Source organism: Cebus imitator, unplaced genomic scaffold (genome assembly GCF_001604975.1).
Source record: "Cebus imitator isolate Cc_AM_T3 unplaced genomic scaffold, Cebus_imitator-1.0 Scaffold42, whole genome shotgun sequence".
In the NCBI taxonomy this organism is placed as follows: domain Eukaryota; kingdom Metazoa; phylum Chordata; class Mammalia; order Primates; family Cebidae; genus Cebus; species Cebus imitator.
Genome location: NW_016107357.1, coordinates 5,729,914 through 5,744,808, shown reverse-complemented (window position 1 = coordinate 5,744,808; position 14,895 = coordinate 5,729,914). Strand labels below are relative to the sequence as shown.

Here is a 14,895-nt window from a genome sequence, read left to right as displayed (position 1 = left end):
AAAAAGCAAATAGATAAAGCTGTAGGTGTAAGAATGCTTGGTTATAACTTTGGTTATAACCAAAAGCTACAAATAATCTAAATATATATCAATAAGGTAGTCATTAAATAAGTTATGAACCTTCATGAATATACTACATGAAAATGATTACATACAAATACATTTATATTGTATTATTGTTAAAAATAAAGATTGAAAAACCAGATTAAAAAGTCAAACTTAATAGTCAAATTTAAATCACAATGTTTTCAGAAGATACAATCGTTAGTAATTTGCGGAGAAGGCATTGCCTCTTTAACGTTCAGGTCTGGGCGATGATATCCTCCTATTTTAGAACAAAGACCATCATGCCATTTGCCCTTTTGGACCAAAAAAAAAATTTTCCTTTAGATGTGGTGTGTGATGTAAACAATAGCAATTTTTTTTAAAAGCAGAAATAATAAGACAAAAAAGGAAATGACAGCCTTCCTCTTCTCAATGTGAAGACAGGGTCTTACAGGATTTCACAGACTTCAAGTTCCTTCTATGTAACCCCAGACTCCTGATCCATTCATAGTCTGATTCTCCATAATCTCCATTGTCCAGAGTGTCTTTAGCCACACACACGGAACTAGTCAGTGTGAGAAGATCCTATTCCTTGCTAGGATCTCCATTTTTATCAGCTTTCTCTTGGAACAGAGAAGTTGTAAGTGAGGGCCCACAGATGCTCCTCAGCTTTTCTCTGTACCAGCTGTAGGAGGGAGAGTGGTACTGATTGCTGGGCACCTTGGTGGTCATCTGGGGATTCACATGGCCAGCATGGACAGAGAGGACTTGCTTGCACAGTCACCTCCTCCCCACGGTGGCAGTGGCTATAACACACTCTTCCTAGAGCCTGCCTTGTTGCTAGATTAGACACTTGTACAGTTTTCAAAACATTCTCTTTATTTTCTTTTTTTCAAGATGGAGTCTCGCCCTGTTGTTCAGGCTGGAGTGCGGTGGCACAATTTCAGCTCACTGGCAACTTCTGCCTCCTGGGTTTAAGCAATTCTCCTGCTTCAGCCTCCCGAGTAGCTTCGATTACAGGCACGCACCACCATGCCGGCTAATTTTTGTATTTTTAGTAGAGACAGAGATTCACCAAGCTGGCCAGGCTGATCTCAAACTTACCTTTCCAGTTCACTCAAGAATGGTGGCTTAACAGAGCCACCATGTCCAGCCAATTTTCAAAACATTCTTGAGTGAACTGGTCTTTGTTGAACAAACGTAGCCATTTCTGTGATACCTAGAGCCTCTTTTTATTTTATTGGTGAGAATTTTGACAGCAGCACCTCAGTAAAGAAAGCCATGAGTGTGACAGTGCTGGAGTTTTCTGTTGTTGGACCCCACAGTGCACATGGCAGGGCATTTTTTCAGAGGTGCACATGAGGACAGGGCATTCAATCCAGCTTGGCCTTTGCTTGTTTGGGGCCTTCACAGCAGAAAAGGTTTTCTTGATTTCACCATAATTTATAGCCTACAAATGCTATAGCATGTCATTTATTGGTAAAATTTGAAGACTCAGTGAGAAGCTATTTTTTTTTTCGGGCAATTTGTCACAAAACCTCTTAGGATATGAAAAGTCATCTCTGTGTCCATTAATTGTGCTGTTTGGGCGTCAGCCTTTTAAATTTCTTGTCCAAAAAAATGTAATTTCACATGCAGGCATTCTGAGATCCTTGCCCACTGTGTGACTTTTCTTTCTCCCGGCATTAAGTTCTGCTATTAAGTAGTTTGCTTTTTGAGCCTTTTTTTTAACTGAACATGACTTACAAAAAAAAAAAAAAAAGCTTTACTCTATTTTAAATGGCCACTAGGATCTCAAAATAATCAGTTTCTTATCAGTGGCTGTGACTTGTAGTTAAGTGATTTTTTTCAGTTTTGTTGGATCCTTCACTGCATTAATAAATTGTTTTCACTGATGATGCAACTTGAAAATTATCCATCCAGGTACAACCTTATTAATAAGTAGTTCTCATCATTGAATGGACTTTTTTGTGTTCCCCTGTGCATTAGTGCAGTGAAATGATTCAGAAGCTTGAAATTCGTTGTTTTTATCTAGAGAGAATTGTCTCTATGCCTAGGATTAGAATCTTCCTCTCCTAGCTTGTACACTTTAGAAATCACATTGAATTGAAAAATTTCCTCCAGTTTTCTTTGATCCAAGTAGAGCGTGTTTGCTCCAGCTGGTGGTGCATAAGGGAAGTTTGTGACAGGTAAATCTGAAGAGGCTGACATTAGACTGCTGTATAGAGCTCATCAGCTACCAGTGGCTTCCCCTGTCTCCTATAAAAAAAAATGGACCAAATCAAGTGAACATAATCTTTCTGCTTACTGCCATATGAGGCTTAAAGACCTATGATAAAATTGCTGTAGGGGCTGCAGTCTCTTTCCATCACTGTCAATATGCATTGCTCAGTGTACCAAGCCCATTGCAGGAGCTACAAATGGTATAGTATTGTCCTAGTATTTTATTGTCTTTAGTGCATATTTTAAGGCAGTACATTGATAGAAATCACTCCCTTGCATGGAGCTCCTAGTGGCAGCTCAAGGACATCCTGGGATTCCACAGAACCCATGTTGAGAAATCTTGATTTAGACAGTTGTAGCCATACAGAGCTTTTCATATTTAGAAGTGTGAGGTAGAAATAATACATCCCCTCCCCAAAGATGTCCACATCCTAATCCTCAGAATCTGTGCATATGTTTGTTACATTACTTGGCAGCAGAGACTTTGCACATGTGATTATGTCAAGGATCTTGAGATTGGGAGGTTATCCTGCAGCTCCTGTTTAGGTTCTATGGACAATTTAAAAATGACCAAATGGGGTGTGGTGTTTAAAAGCATGGACTCTGGTGCCAAACTGATGTATGATTGTAGGCAGATTACTTAACTTTTCTGTGTCTTAGTTTTCACTTCTGAAAAAATGGGACTAACATTAGCACCTATGTTATGGGGTTTTTGGGAGGATCAAGTGAGTTAGTACATGTAAAGGATTAGAACAGTGCCTGGCACATCCTAACATGTTCTATAAAAGTTAGCTGTTTATTATTTATGCAGCTTTTCCATATGGAAGAACATTTATTATTTCTGATCCTTGCTTTAGATATAACGGCAGATGATCTAGCTGGAAACACACAGCTTTTTGTGGATCATATATGATTTCTTTTCTTACTCCAGTTACAGTCTTCAAGTTTTATAAATGTAGTTACTTATTCTCATATTACTCTGTACAGTGAATACATTCATTCTTCTTTTAGAAATCTTGCTTTTAATGCATTGCCTTGATTTCTAATTACTGTGTGGTTTTATCTTTGATACACAAATATGTTAACTTTCTCCTCTAACCCAGGAATGGTATAGTATTTTATCCTAGTATTTTATCTTCTTTCAGGCATATTATATAAGGCAGTGCACTGATAGGTGTTTTCAGGCTACATGTTTTCTAGAGCATGATAACCTCTAGTGCGGTAAAATTCGTTTATTCAACAAAATATTTCTGAAATGAAGATCTCTTTATTACTAGTGCAAACAATACAAAAATGAACAGCTACTCATACCCATCTTTCAGGATCTCACCATGTAAGACAAAGACAGAAAAAGGACACCATGATAGTTAGAGGTGGACACAGTACATTATGAGTAAACAAAAAAAGGGCTGAGGGAGTTTAGCAAAGGTAATCTACCTAGAACTGAGACTCAAAAGAAGTGCAGGAGTTGACGGGGCAGAGATATAGCACATTAGAAACTACTGAAAAATATACTTTTCTATATTATCTGTCATCTTAATTATATAACTCCAGCTGTTCGTTAGTAAGGATCAAACTGAACCTTCATAATTGAGTGAAATGTTTTATGTTCTACCCTGAATTAGGGAAGAACTGAGTATTTTTTCGGCTTGGAATCACTGCCTCCATATTACATTATTAGAAATATATTTAGTAGTTAGATTAAACCTTATTATAGTCCCAGGCAAAAAAAAAAAGTTGTTTGTTGGTAAGAAAGAAAGAAATGTCAGCTTCATCATTTCAACTAAATATCTAGACAATTACAGGTTATGAAACTGATTCACCTAAAAGTAGAAGAATTTTTAATGTTTACTTGGGAGAAAATAGTCTGTCATAAAAAGAACTTCTCTCTTGTCTGTCAGAAACCACCATAATCAAAGTCAAAATGACAGAGAACTAATATCTTTTATATGTAAAGAAAATTTTAAGTTATGACCACAAAGACTCCAAACACATTCGAAAATTGGGCAAAAAACATGAACAGATAGTATACACACACATACACACACCTCAATATATACAAATAGCCCTTAAACATATTAAAAGATACTCAACTTCACGTATGATGAAAGACACACAAATTAAAACTACTGTTGCTGAAGGAGTAGGGAAATGGACTCATTCATCACTGGTGGGAATAGAAAATGGTAATAGTCCCTTTAAAGGAGAGTTCAGCAATAGCTCAACAGAAACAAAAATAGACAATTTTTCTTAGTTTAGCAATCCTGTTCCTAGGAATTTACTCTGAAGGTTCACCTCCAATAATATGGAAACAATTTTTTAAAAATACTTGCATATATACAGGGTTCTCTATTGAGGTATTTTTGGTGATAGTAATATATTAGAAACAACCTAAGTGCCATACGAAAATTGGCTGAATAAGTAGTCAATATATGGAATATTACAGAAAGTAATTAGGAAAATTACTATTCAGTGATTTTTTTCAGAATATATTGTTAAATCAACAAGATACATATATCAGGGTAATTAACATTAGCGGATTAAGGAGAAAAATCTCATCTTCTCAATAGATGCAGAAAATGTTTTCGATTACATTCTGATTTCATTCATGATTTTAAACATTTCTTACCAGACCAAGAATAGAACATCTTTAATCTGATAAAAGGTAACTATAATGACATTTAGATCCTTAGTCGGATTTAGTGATAAAATGGAAAACTTACCTTTTCAGATCAGGAACAAAACAAGTGTGTCTACTATTATCTCCTTTCCTCAACAGTGCTTTAGAAGTTCTGGCCAGTGTACTAGTATAAGAAAAAGAAATAAAATCTAAAAATTAGGGGGGGAAACCTGTCTCTTTATTTGCAGATGTTATGAATATGTATTTCGAACATACAAGAAAACTTGTAGATAAATCATTAGTATTAATAAGAGAGTAGGGTTCCTGAGTATAAAATCTGTACATAAAAATCACTTCTTCCCCCAGCAGAGATATTATTAAAAAATTAATCCTATCTCTAAGCAATAAGTGCTCAATGAAATATTATAATGTCTATGATAGTATCAGAAAATATCAAGTACCTTATAATAAGCCCAACAAAAGTATAAGACTTTTGTGAAGAAAAGAATAAAATCTATTGAGAAAATTAAGAAATCTTTAAAAAGTTGGTAGATCAGAAGAAGCAATTTCTAAAGATGTGATTCTTTCTAAAATTGATCTGAACTTCACTGCAATTCCAACAGGTGATTTTTTTGTTTTTCTTTTTTTGCCTCAATGTTGATAAGGAAAAGAATGGGAAATTAGACTGTACAATTATTCAATTAAATACACAATTATTGAGTTGCGAATTATTTTCTCCATCAGTAGTAACTAGTAGCAAATGCCTGTAGTCTCAGCTACTCTGGAAGCTGAGGTGGGAGGATTGCTTGAACCTGGGAGGTCGAGGTTGCAGTGAGCTGTGATTATGCCACTGCACCCCAGCCTTGGTGACAGAGTGAGACCCTGTGTCAAAAAACAAAGTAACTAAAGGATTTGTTGATCAACTCTGGTGGTATATTTCTCAAACGTTATAATAATATAGCAAATATTTTAAAAGTTTTTTTCTTTGTTCTACCACTTCATATTGAGATGCAAAGTATATTATATAAATGAATATATCCAAAGTATATGCATATGTATATGAGTTATTAATTATGTGGTAATTTATAATTGGGCTTCCTAGAATGACTTGAATTTCTGACAAGCTTGAATAATTTCTGGTTTAATGGTGACTGTGAGACATGGAAGTGCAGATTTCTCTTGTGTATTAATAAATATTTGAAAAGAGTAATGCCAAGTGTTTGGGAGTTTGGGAACCAAGATAATGCCTGGCTAGGTACTAAGTCAGTTACGAGCAACACTGTATCTTCTCTGTGTTTGTTAAAATGTTTACTCTGAAATGACGTGGAGCTTTTATTGCATTTTCTCTGTTGCTAGGTACTTTATTACCAAGGTTGCCATCAGAACCAGTAATGACATTAGTCACTATCAGAATTGAGAAAATTGGTTTGAAAGATGCTGGGCAGTGCATCGATCCCTATATTACAGTTAGTGTAAAAGGTAAGTAACTCTGTTTACTTCTTTTTTCCTCTGGTGAATTTTATAATGCTCATTTGGGACTGTTTTTTTGGTGGTAGGGCAGGGAGTCTCATGTGTGTGACAACTCATTTTAGTTCATTCTATGATGAGGCAAAGTCCCTGGAAGAGATCATCACTTCTTCACTGAATACTTCTGAGAGATTTACTTATTTTCTTATTTATAACTTACATTCAGTTTTGCTTTTGAGTTTTTCTTTGTGTATATCTTTTTGTTCTTAAGATTCTGTCTAGGGTTTTGGCTAGACATACACATCGTCTTCAACAGCAGACTCATTCTTTAGGATACAGGTTAACAGAATGTTTCTCACCTTCCAAAGGTGTGTAGGTTTGTTTGCAAAGCCCAGTGTTCTGTTACCCCTTTCCTCCTGCATTAGGCCCTCTCCTTCCTGTTCAAGAGAGAGTTCTGCATCGGAGAATCAGGCCTTAAGTAACTCATCAGTGAAGACAGGGAGCTAGAACAGATCCATAGCATTCGTGCTCTGAGTGTAATCCCGTGGAGCGTTCAACAAGTGAAGTGCTTCTTATCATTCACCATGTCACTATGGTTAGGAAGCATGATTATTCTTAGGATTTTTTTTTTTTTTTCCTATCCAGTGTGGCAGTTCATTATTTCTTAAAAACAACCTTTTCACTCTTTCAGAGGGAAACCACATTGGTTGAATTCTTTCGTTGTTGCCATTCATACTTTATTTATAAGGTACTTAACAGTCTTTTAAAAATAATTACTGGATAATTGAGAATGAAGTTGTCATACTTCTATCCAGAAACATCTGCACAGCTCATCCAAGGGGCTTACTTTAATCTGTAATTTGAGACCAGTAAAGAAACAGATAGGAGCTGAAATCAAATGAAGAGAACTTTTGTCAGTCATAAAAATAAATTCAGTTTCAAAACTTCATTAGTACCAATTAAAATGAAAAGGAACTGAGCCACAGAGAGGGATTATTATTCACTAATGCTGTGAAACTTTTACTTCTGATGTTATCGGTTATCAAATATACAGCCTACTGGAAAGTATATATATTCTACATTAAAGTTTGATAGGTCATTTACAGAACTGCTTATCTCATTCAGGAATGTACACTGTAAAACAAAGATATTTAATGATAGTGTAATAGCTGTTAAGTTACCTTTGCATATATGTTGAACTAAAATATGTTTTTGTAAATATCTTTTAAGAACTGAAACAATCAAATGTACTATATTGTTTTAAGGTCTCTAAGACAGATCTGCTGAATAACACATAAACACTTGAGTAGTCATTAAATGAGTCCATGTTGAATTTGATTAAACTGGAAGATTCCTGGATCCAGGAAATTAAAACCATACACAATAACTTAGCGTTTTGTCTAGTTGGTATAAAACAGGTTATGTTATAACAAATATAATGAGAATTTAGATAATATGTAAAAATGTATTCATTAATGGAAGGGTTTCATTGGCAATTCTCATGTCTGTTTTTGGTCCTTTGACTTGAATACAGCAGGGGGATTCTGATAATGTTAGATATAAAGGCCTTTCCAAACCATGCACTTGATCAAGTTTGGAAATTAGGGGTAGAGGTCCCATTGAGGCATATTATTTACATTTTAAGTTTTTATTGCAGACAAAAATATAGTGGCCTATTTCCTAAGGAAAACAAAGAGTTATCATCCCTATAAAGTTCTTCCCTATAAAGATCAAATTTTATGTTGTACAAGCTTTCTTTTGTACCTGATTGAGACAGGCCTCCTCCTTCCCACTGCAAAGTCACCCATCCCTCAGCCCCTCCAGTGCCTCTGTGGTCACCAGCAACTCTTCAGGTACCTGCTCACACCAAATGGGAATTTCTGTTAGCCCAAGAATTTCCTCTCCACTTTCTCCAGGCATCCCTAGGAAATGCACCCTCTGTAGTTCACAGGGTTTGTTTTTTTTTTGTTTGTTTGTTTGTTTGTTTTTTTGAGACAGAGTTTTGCTCCTATTACCCAGGCTGAAGTGCAATGGTAAGATCTTGGCTCACTGCAACCTCTGCCTCCCAGATTCAAGCGATTCTCCTGCCTCAGCCTCCCAAGTAGCTGGGATTACAGGCGTGCGTGCCACTATGCCTGGCTAATTTTTTTGTATTTTTAGTAGAGACAGGGTTTCACTACGTTGGTCAGGCTGGTCTTGAACTCCTGACCTCAAGTGATCCACCCATCTTGGCCTCCCAGAGTGCTGTGATTACAGGCATGAGCCACCGCGCCCTACCTAGTTTGCAGTTTTTAAGTCTGCATATTTGAATGTTCCTAAAGAGAAACTTATTTTCTTTTTAGATCTGAATGGCATAGACTTAACTCCTGTGCAAGATACTCCTGTGGCTTCAAGAAAAGAAGACACATACGTTCATTTTAATGTGGACATTGAGCTCCAGAAGCATGTTGAAAAATTAACCAAAGGTTTGTAATCTTAACTAATAATTGGCTTCTTTATGGACAGAATTCTCATCTTATTTGTGTTTGTATGTATGGTGGACCTAGCATAGTTAGTATCTGGCAAAAGCAAATGTCACATAGTGTTTATTGATTTCAATAAAATATACGTATTTTTTAAATGTGAGAATTAGGAATTGTGTTATCTACTTGTCTGGTAACACTGTTATGTAGTAAAACAATCTTTAATAATAGAATTTTATTGTCTTTACCAAGAAAACAAAGTTTTTCACACATTAAAGGTCTGGGAGAAGCAGGAGTTCCCTAAGGCTCCCTGATGATTAAGTGTTGAGTATTTCTAGTATTTGGTAGAACGATAATTTGACTTGCAGTTAATTGTTAGGAAATAGGAAAGGACACAAATTTCTGAAATAGTGAGATTACATTTCCAAGAGCAGCTCTTAGGATTAAATACTTCCCCATGCTTTTCACCCAGTGAGAATTTCAGTGTTCCCCAAAGAGGTGGCTTCAGAATCCCTTTATCACCTGAGGGTTCAGTTGCAGTTTCTGAAATTTTCAAGCTCTGTAGGATATACAGGTGCCTTTTGAAATGACTGCCTCAGCTTCTGAAATATTTGATATTTCACTTCTCAAGTCTGGTTCTGCTGCCTCCTCTGTTCCTCCACTAAAAGACCTTTCAGTGCTTTTGTTACAACAGTGGTCCTCAGAATATGACCCCTGGGAGAGAGCAGCAGCAGCACTTCGAACCTTGTTAGGTGCCAACCCCAGACCGCCTGAATCCAAAACCGTGGGAACTGGCCTAGCACTCTGTTTTAGGATGCCCTCTAGGTGATTCCGACATACACCAAAGTTCCAGATGGCTGTGTTAGCAGACTGTGTATGTAGGAGTGCTTATTAAATATTGTTGAAGAAATTTCACTTATGAGTATGTCTTCTGAACAAAACTATTGATTTGTTTCATTTCTTTAACTCCCTTGCCTTAGAAATGTTTGTGATGTGGAGGGGAGAAGGTGAAGTGTTTCATGGGCTAACTTTTCTGTTTTATTACACTGCATTCTTTCTTAATGGCTTGACTCACCAGAAAATAAAAGTAGAACTAGATTCAGAATTTGACTGTATTGAATTTTCCCTAGCTTCCAACTTACTGTTTACAGTTACTGTAGTTCTAACTGATATTAGTGTTAATGAACATACTTTCATGTTTACAAACATTTTAACTTAATCTTCCCAGGATATTCTTATTTCATATTTTGTTTTTTCTTATAAATAGCATGATGAGGGACACAGGAAATATATTATTTACAGGTGATGCAGATTAATAATTTAACTTCCTCAAAATGATGGTAACATATTTGAACTTTAGCATTGTTTTCAAACATGGCTATCTTCACATTATTCAGACCTCAAGACACAACCATGAGGAGGAGATGGGTCTCCTAGCTGAAAAGACTCTGCTATCTTAAAAATCTCTGAGGTTTTCTAATGACAAAATGCCTCTGTGATTCTTGTGGGAGGGAGAAGAGAAGCCACCGTTTGTAGAAATGACAAGGTCACACACCTAGGGAAGAGATGTTACCAGTAACCTAACTTGTAATCCTTTCGAGCGTGTCGGGAGTGGATGGCTGAATATGCCCATCTCTCCCTCACCCACGTCTCAGGGGCTCCTGAGTGATTGGTTTTGCTTTCCCTCCTTGTCATGTGACATGCTCCATTTGGACCCAAGTGCCAGTGCTGTACATACGTTTCTGAACATTGCTAAACTTCTAGTGACTTGTGAGTTTTGTCATCAGTGAAAGTATTGAATGTGTGTTGTCTTTGAAAGCCAGGCTCCTGCCCTCCTCTGGTTAAGGCAGTGTTTAGAAGTAGTCAGTAAAGAGTGAGACTGATTTCCTTCCTTCATTTTTCATGCCTTCTTTAGAAATTCATTTTTCTTGGCCACATTGATGAGGCAACTTATTTCTCTCTTTTTAGCTTTTTTCTGCAGGATTGGGGGAAGAGTTTATCTGTTGGACTTTGGGGACATAGAACTGTCTAAATTTTTTTTTTTTTTTTTGAGACAGTGTCTCACTCTGTCACACAGGCTGGGGCACAGTGGCACGATCATGGCTTACTGCAGCCTTGATCTCTCCAGGCTCAGGTAATCCTCCCGAGTAGCTGGGACTACAGGCACACACCACCAAGACCGGCTGTTTTAAAAAATTTTTTGTAGAGGTTGGGGTCTTACCGTGTTGCCCAGGCTAGTTTCAAACTCCTGGGCTCAAGTGATCTGCCCACCTTGGCGTCCCAGAGTGCTGGGATTACAGGCATGAGCCACCACGCCAGGCCAGAACTGTCTGAATTCTCATTATCACTTGCTCATTGGAGGAGAGGGGCAGAATAAATAGACTTGCTCTTTGAACCTTTGTCTTCCACAGCACTGTCTTAACACAAACATGCAATTCCAGGAAAAACATCAGAACAGTGCTTTGARTACTGAAAAAGTTATTAAGGAAAGRGGTAACATTTTRCAGCTGAACCAGCMTGTGATTTATGTTGTTTGAATTCCAAAATACCACCAAGATTKAAGTTTTGAGTTTTTGCTTTRGGGTAAGGGAAATGATTCAAGCTTAATTTTTTTTAGGAACTCTTTTAAATGCATTTTCTACCTAAGGAGTTTCTATGGGTGTTGAAGTATCYTTGTTCTTCTATGGTATTTCATGTTTTATAGCAGCTTGTGATTCTACCTGTGTACATAACTGTTATACATGCTTGAGGCAGTCTAGCTAAAGAAGTTTTGCTACAGTCGGTAGAAGTGGATGATAAGGAGACATGTCACTCTACTCAGATACAGAAGAGTTTGGGGTGACAACCATATTAAGTTATTGTCAAATCATTGAGACTGGCACAAGTTGCTTTATTAAATTATGCCAGCCGTAGCTTTTCAGATGCTTCTGGTGATCAAAGAAAATGAATTGACACACCAGTGGTTTATGTGACTTGTTTTAATTCCTTAGGTGCAGCTATCTTCTTTGAATTCAAACACTACAAGCCTAAAAAACGCTTTACCAGCACCAAGTGTTTTGCTTTCATGGAGATGGATGAAATTAAACCTGGGCCAATTGTAATAGAACTGTAAGTGATGCGCATATAGAATTAGTACTAATGTGATGGTGACTAGTTTATCTTTCTTCTTAATCCCCCATATCCAGTATTTAACCCTGGAATAATTTAGTATTTTAAACAATGGTCTTTCTGTTGTAATTACAGATACAAGAAACCCACTGACTTTAAAAGAAAGAAATTGCAATTATTGACCAAGAAACCACTTTATCTTCATCTACATCAAACTTTGCATAAGGAATGATCCTGACATGAAGAACTTCTGTGAATTTTACCATTCAGTAGAAACCATCATAGCTCTGTGTAGCATGTTCACCCTTCAACAGGCAGGAAGCAAGCCGTACCCAGACCAGTAGGCCGGAGGGAGTCCTTTGCAAACCTGTACCACAGAATCAAAGTCCAGCACATCACTGATGTATAAGACTCCTTTGGATACAGGTCTATTATAGATTTTGAAACATGTTTTTACTTTTATATTAATTGTGCAATTAATAGTCTATTTTCTAATTTACCACTACTCCTACCCTGCTTCCTGGAACAATGCTGTTGTAGGATGTGCTCATCTTCAGACTTAATACAGCAATAAGAATGTGCTAGAGTTTACACATCTGTTCACTTTTGCTCCAATATGCTCTTTTGATTTAACTTCAAGCTTTGGGTTGATGTGGGTAAGATAGTGTCATACTGCTTTGAGAGGAATTGGACCAGTTCTGCTGCCTAAGAAGGTCTGTCTGGATATTTATAGGCTGCTCCTCCGAAGTGGCCTAAATTCACCCTGATCTGATAGTTTTTCCTGCTTAGAAAGTGTGCCTTGGCCAGATCAGTATCCCATAAGGGAGTGTTCCCTAGGTTGTAGCTGTGATTGTTTCCAGATGACCGGATTGTTTTTCCGAAAGTGAGCATATTTTTAGTCATGTTGATTAGCCGTTCTTCTACATCACATTATTACTCTTTCTGATGATGATTCTAGGGTTAACATTGGAACCATCTCAACAGAATTACAAATTTTTAGACGGGTTTACAATATCTTCTAAATAATGTAATCTAAAAATAATTGAGTCAGATGCTAACGAGATACTGCAGGCGTAACTGCTGTTTTTCTGACAACTGATTGTGAAACCTTAAAACCTGCATACCTCTTCTTATAGTGAGGAGCATGCAAAATCTGGAAAGATATTCTATTTTTTTTATATAGGTAGATAGGATCGCCATTTATTTCCTATTCAGATATACTGACATTCATCCATATGAAAATATGCAGGTCATTAGCGTACTATAATTTGACTATTTACTTTTGACTTAATGGGGCATAAAGAAAACTTTCGTAGTACACATGAGGTGGATATTTGATACACAGAACGTTAAGATTTGTGGTGGGCTTTCTGTGGGTTAGATGTAAAGCCCACATATTTTAATATTCACTATTTTAAATGAGCAGTGCATGAGGGGAATGCAGTGTCAGTACCTGGCCTATTTTTAAACTAGTGTAATCACCCTCGTCATACCATTCAGTATGTTTGCTTTTTAAAATAAGTAACCACAACTAAGTTGTTTTAGCCCTTGCACTTCAAGAGATCTAGTCTTTACTTTCAGTTGTCTGTTAGGTCCATTCTGTTTACTAGATGGATGTTAATAAAAACTACGTGAGCCTGAAAGAATTCTCAGCCAAATTTCGTCTTGTCTCTCATCTTGGTTCGATTAATTCCAAATCCTAAAATGATTCAGTCCACAATAGCTCTAGGGGATGAAGAATTTGCCTTACTTTGTTCACTCAGTTCTTAAGACTGTGAGTTGTCAAACCCTAGACTGTAAGCTCTTCAAGGAGCAAGAAGCGCATTTTCTCCAGGTCATGTAATTTTTCTAAGGTGCTTGACAGCACTCTGTACCCTGTGGAGTACTCAGTACCTTTTGTTTGATGTTGCTGACAAGACCTAAAAAAACAGTCCCTTAAAAATACCCATTAAAATGTAGCAAAAACGATGTATTATTTTTTCTCTTTTCTCATAAACCATAAGATATGTATATCAAAGCGATAATTTATATGAAGCATCTGCTATCCTTCACATAAGTATGGTTTATATGAACTACAAATACCTTTCATCAACATTAAAGAAGCTTAAATTTAACACTGTGTGATTAGCTTAACTTTAATTCAGCCCTGAATGTAACAACAAAAGAATGAGGGATTGTCTTGAAGTTGACACAGAATATACCACATCCCACAAATTATTTAAATTTAGTTTCCAATGAAAAAAATCGGCCACTGATGATATAACAACTGTAGTAGAAATGTTTTTAGGCTGAATGTTACTGCTTCATAATAAGTCAATTTTAGCAACTAAATCCAGACACAATTAGTTGGCGATGACTTCTGAAGGAGATGAAACTTTAGAGATGGAGAAGTTGACTGAGGGGTGATACTCCCTGTACCATATGCATGTTGGCACCCTGCTTGCGCTTTGCTGTAGAAATGGTGCAATCGGATGTGAGAGGAAGCAATTATGGACTGGTTCACAACTTCTCAGATAAGCTACACTGGAATCTTTATAGTTTACCAATTCCTCAATGATATCAGATACAGAAAAATCACCAAAAAAGGCTTTAGAGGGGGAAAAATAATTTTGAGCTTTAAAAATGGATTTAATTTACCTTTCCTACTTACCTTCCTAGATGGCATAATCTACATTTAAATGAGATTTAAAATTAGAAACTGGCCGGGCTCGATGGCTCACACCTGTAATCCTAGCACTTTGGGAGGCCGAGGTGGGCAGATCACCTGAGGTTGGGAGTTCGAGACTGGCCTGACCAACATGGAGAAACCCCATCTCTACTAAAAATACAAAAAAAATTAGCCGGGCGTGGTGGTGTATGCCTGTAAACCCAGCACCTCAGGGGGCTGAGGCAGGGGAATCACTTGAACCTGGGATGCGGAGGCTGAGGTAAGCGAGATCGTGCCATTGCACTCTAGCCTGAGCAACAAGA

At 37.0% G+C, this 14,895-nt stretch overlaps 1 protein-coding gene and 1 long non-coding RNA gene across 3 annotated transcripts in view; one reads left to right on the top strand and one right to left on the bottom strand.

Annotated features, from left to right (window-relative positions):
* Positions 1–14,036, top strand: part of AIDA (axin interactor, dorsalization associated) — a 40,573-nt gene extending 26,537 nt beyond the window's left edge. For both annotated transcript variants that reach the window (XM_017526365.2, XM_037737713.1), the window contains exons 7-10: positions 6,245–6,367; positions 8,698–8,820; positions 11,808–11,925; positions 12,061–14,036. In XM_017526365.2, coding sequence (XP_017381854.1) covers positions 6,245–6,367; positions 8,698–8,820; positions 11,808–11,925; positions 12,061–12,157 — 461 coding nt within the window. In that variant the 3' untranslated portion in view covers positions 12,158–14,036. The remainder of the gene's footprint in view (positions 1–6,244; positions 6,368–8,697; positions 8,821–11,807; positions 11,926–12,060) is intronic.
* Positions 4,523–8,402, bottom strand: LOC119470833. Its single transcript, XR_005199800.1, has 2 exons — positions 6,715–8,402; positions 4,523–5,072 (listed from the first exon to the last, which is right to left on the bottom strand). It is a non-coding gene; the product is annotated as an uncharacterized LOC119470833 (long non-coding RNA).
* Positions 14,037–14,895: the final 859 nt, after the last annotated feature.